Source organism: Sapajus apella, unplaced genomic scaffold, assembly GCF_009761245.1.
Source record: "Sapajus apella isolate SASKATOON/1434 unplaced genomic scaffold, GSC_monkey_1.0 scaffold12, whole genome shotgun sequence".
NCBI lineage: Eukaryota > Metazoa > Chordata > Mammalia > Primates > Cebidae > Sapajus > Sapajus apella.
The window spans coordinates 1,563,272-1,567,114 of NW_022436952.1; the positions used below are offsets into that span (position 1 = coordinate 1,563,272).

A 3,843-nucleotide genomic window follows, 5' to 3' on the forward strand; every position below is an offset into this window, starting at 1 on the left:
TGTCGCCCAGGCTGTAGTGCAATAGTGAGATCTTGGCTCACTGCAACATCTGCCTCCTGGGTTCAAGCCATTCTCCTGCCTCAGCCTCCCAAGTAACTGGGACTATAGGCATGTACCACCATGCCTGGCTAATATTTGTATTTTTAGTAGAGATGGGGTTTCACTATGTTGGCCAGGCTGCTCTTGAACCCCTGACCTCAAGTGATCTGCCCACCTCGGCCTCCCAAAGTGCTGGGATTATAGGTGTAAGCCACTGTGCCTGGCCTCAAATTTGTTTTCTTTTGTTTGTTTTGTCTTTTGAGATGGAGTCTCACTCTGTCGCCCAGGCTGGAATGCAGTGGTGCAATCTCGGGTCACTGCAACCTCCACCTCCTGGGTTCAAGCAATTCTCCTGGTCAGCCTCCTGAATAGCTGGGACTATAGGCACATGCCTCCATGCCTGGCTAATTTTCTTTATTTTTAGTAGGGACAGGGTTTCACTGCATTGGCCAGGATGGTCTCAATCTCCCGACCTTGTGATCTGCCCACCTCAGCCTCCCAAAGTGCTGGGATTGCAGGCATGAGCTGCTGTGCTCAAATTTGTTTTTAGAGACAGGATCTCTCAGTTCCCCAGACTGCAGTACAGTGGTGTGATCATAGCTCCCTGCAGCCTTGAACTTCCGGGCTCAAGGCATCTTCCCATCTCAGCCTCCAAGTAGCTAGGACTACAGGCATGCACCACCATGCCTGGATAATTTTTCTATTTTTTGCAGAGATGGGGTTTCACCATGTTGTCCAGGCTGGTCTTGAACTCCTGGGCTCAGGGGATCCACCTGCTTTGGCCTCCCAAAGTGCTGAGATGACAGGCATGAGCCACTATGCCTAGTCGACATTTTCAATTTATGGCGGGTTTACATCCTGATAAAACCATTGTAAGTTGAGGAGTATCTGTACCTGAAGTTAGCATGAGATCCCACAGAGTGAAGCTCAGTCCCACAAGATTCTCCTACTCTTCATGCCAATAGAAGCTTCAGGTTGTGTTAGCTGTGCCTCTGACCAACCGGCTATGAATCAGCTAAATCAGCGTTCTCAGGACTGCTCCTTGGGTTCAATTCATTTGTTGAGCTCACAGAACTCAAGGAGATACTTATGTTTCCCCGTTTGTTATAAAGGATATTTTAAAGGATACAAATAAACAGCCAGATGAAGACACCAAGGGGAGGCTCTGGAAAGGTCCGGAGCACAGGAACTTCTGCCCTGTGCGTTGGGTTTGCACCCTCCCAGCATGTGGATGTGTTGTTGCTCACCTTCCTGGAAGCCCCCGAACTCAGTCCTTTTGGATTTTTATGGAGGCTTCATTACACAGGCATGGTTGATTAAATCATTGGCAATTTGTGCTCAACTCAATCTTCATCCCTTCTCCCCTCCCCAGAGGTGAGGGGTGGGCCTGTAAATTCCAACTCTCAGAGCACCAGGCTTGTTTCCCTGGCAACCAGACCCCCATCCAGTGGCTATCTGGGACTTTCCAAACATCACCTCAATGGCGTAAGCTCAGATTTGGTTGAAAGGCACTTGTTCCTCCTTAGTACAATGGTTAGTAAAATTAACAAATTAAAATAAAATGAAAGATTAAAAGAAAGGGGCTTGTTATAAATAACAAAAGACTGTCTTTCACCTTTATCACTCTGGAGCTGTTCTGGAGCTGTTTCAGAAACCAAGGACAAAAGGTCAAATATTTTAACAAAACATACCCTTATTGCTCAAGTCCCTTAGGAAATTACATGGGTTATAAGAACTGTGGGCCGGGAACATATTGCACCCAGCATGGGGAGAGATGGAGAGGCAGTCTCCAAGGATCTGGGGGAGAGTCTTCGGCATGACTCATTCCCTATTCCCAAAACGCCCATGTCTCAAAGCTTCCTCTTATGCATCCAGGCTGAGGCTCCTTGGGAAGATTTGGAGCTGGAGAAGAAGCTGAATGACTCATGCCTAAGGGGCCGGTGCCATCCCGATTTATGACTTCCTTGAGAACAAAGATTATATCTTATTTCCTCAATATTCCACATCTGATGCTCCATAAATGGGTTTTGAATTGAATTGCTCCCCTCACATCACCTATTCAGGTCACCTCCTGACCTTTCCCCAGCACTCTTCAGCCTAGCCTCCCTCCCATTCCTTCCCCTGCTCTATAACTTCACCTCTAAACTGTCACTTCCATCTGCTTCTCGGTCTATGATGTCAAAGATGTCTTCATGAATTTTCTCACCCTGTATAGAGACATGGAAAAGGAGAGTCAGGACAAAGGTTCCAGAGCTCATCTTTTCTCAGCACAGCACCAAGAATTCTGTCTTCCCTGGGATATTGTTGCCACCCTGAAGCAGACCCGGGGCTGTAGCCCTCAACCCAGAAGTGCTACTTTTGCAAATGATTTGCACAAAATTTGCATAAACCTCTCCCTGACTGTCTCTTTTGTTCTGGGCATCCTTTTCTCTCATTTTCTGTCAGTCCGGTCAAATTCCTAGTAGCTTGAGCCTGCCTTGCCTCTGGATGGGAATATCAAAGGTCTCTGGAATTGTGGCCTGGACACCTGGGAGAATCCACTGGCCCAGTTGTTGCCAGCTCCTCCTCCATGCTCCGACAGGTAGATGTTCTCTGGGTTGTAGAGCTTGGCATAGGGGGAGTTGAGGATGGAGTGGATCACCCGGGGCTCCAGGTCCAGCAGCACGGCCCGCGGGATGTAGTGCTCGTCATCTGCCTGTCAGGGAGAGTCCAGGAGGAAGCCCAATCAGCCAGGGCGGCCCAAGTCCTAAGTCCTCCCAACTCTGGCTCCCTCCGGCCCTCCCTCCTCAAGCCAGTCGCCTGGCCCCTTTGCCCAGCAGGGCTGCCAGTACCAGGCCACTCCCTTCCCTTCCGGTCCCTCGTGCCACTGCCGCCCCCGGCCAAGTCGCTGGCGGCACCTGGTAGAAAAAGACGTCCTTGCGGTCAGTGCCCTCGGTGGCGAACTCCTCCACGATGCCCTCGGGGCTGATACCATGCTCGGCGCACAGCTGTTTCCAGAACTCGAACCCAACTGGGGGAAGAGGGAGATGCCCGGGTCTGCTAGAGCCTTAAGGCCTGAGGAGCCCAGTTTTAGTCTCAGAGGCTGACACGATCAGAGGGTGGACCCAAGATGCGGGGGTCTGGGAGCTGCCCCAGCTCCGGGCTGGAGGCGCAGCTCTGGTCGGATGATACAGAGCAGCAGGACAGGGGGTTCATGGAAGGGAAAGGGGGACTGGTGGAAGCCAGGCACTTGGGTGGGACCCAAAGGGGCAGAACCAGAGACCGGCGGGGCCGGGGCTCGCTTGCTCACTCTGGTTGCCGCACTGGCCCAGCTGCAGGGTGATGATCTCCCGGGGCATCACTCTTCAGACGTGGGCGCGCCAGCCCCGGCCTGGCGAGAGTCACGGCTGAGACGAATGCCTGGCAGCCAGGCGCGCAGGACGTGGGGAGCGCGCGCTCTCTTCCCCTCTTGACGCGGATGCTCGGTCTGCGCGTGTGCAACGCAGGCCTTTCCTAGGCCGGCGGGCCGGGGAGCCCAACCTGGGCATCATTTTCTCCCTCAGCAGTCGCAGCTGGAATTCGGCACAGGCGCAGAGTCAGGCCACGCCCGCTCCTGCCCACCGCTCCGCGCCTGCGCAGTGAGACTCGTTGGGGGTGGCAGGGTCGGAACCTGGATGTGTGGGGGGAGGAGAGGGGAGGACGGGGAGGGAAGTAAAGGGACGGGGAGGGGAGGGGAGAGATGGGGAGGGGAAGAAAGGGGCGGAGCAACCAGGTGGATGTGGTTGTCCCGGTATAGAGTCGCCTATCTATATTGGTAGGTGAGTG

The 3,843-nt window shown here is 53.3% G+C and overlaps 1 protein-coding gene across 2 annotated transcripts in view; it reads right to left on the reverse strand.

Annotated features, from left to right (window-relative positions):
* Positions 1 to 3,628, reverse strand: part of TUBG2 (tubulin gamma 2) — a 7,878-nt gene extending 4,250 nt beyond the window's left edge. Inside the window, exons 1-5 of one of the 2 annotated variants that reach the window (XM_032279595.1) lie at positions 3,329 to 3,628; positions 2,937 to 3,049; positions 2,567 to 2,734; positions 2,178 to 2,246; positions 1,655 to 1,681 (exon numbers count right to left, since the gene is read on the reverse strand). In XM_032279595.1, the coding sequence (XP_032135486.1) occupies positions 1,655 to 1,681; positions 2,178 to 2,246; positions 2,567 to 2,734; positions 2,937 to 3,049; positions 3,329 to 3,377 (426 nt within the window). In that variant the 5' untranslated portion in view covers positions 3,378 to 3,628. The remainder of the gene's footprint in view (positions 1 to 1,654; positions 1,682 to 2,177; positions 2,247 to 2,566; positions 2,735 to 2,936; positions 3,050 to 3,328) is intronic. The other variant, XM_032279596.1, reaches the window with a different exon arrangement.
* Between the last annotated feature and the right edge of the window lie 215 nt (positions 3,629 to 3,843).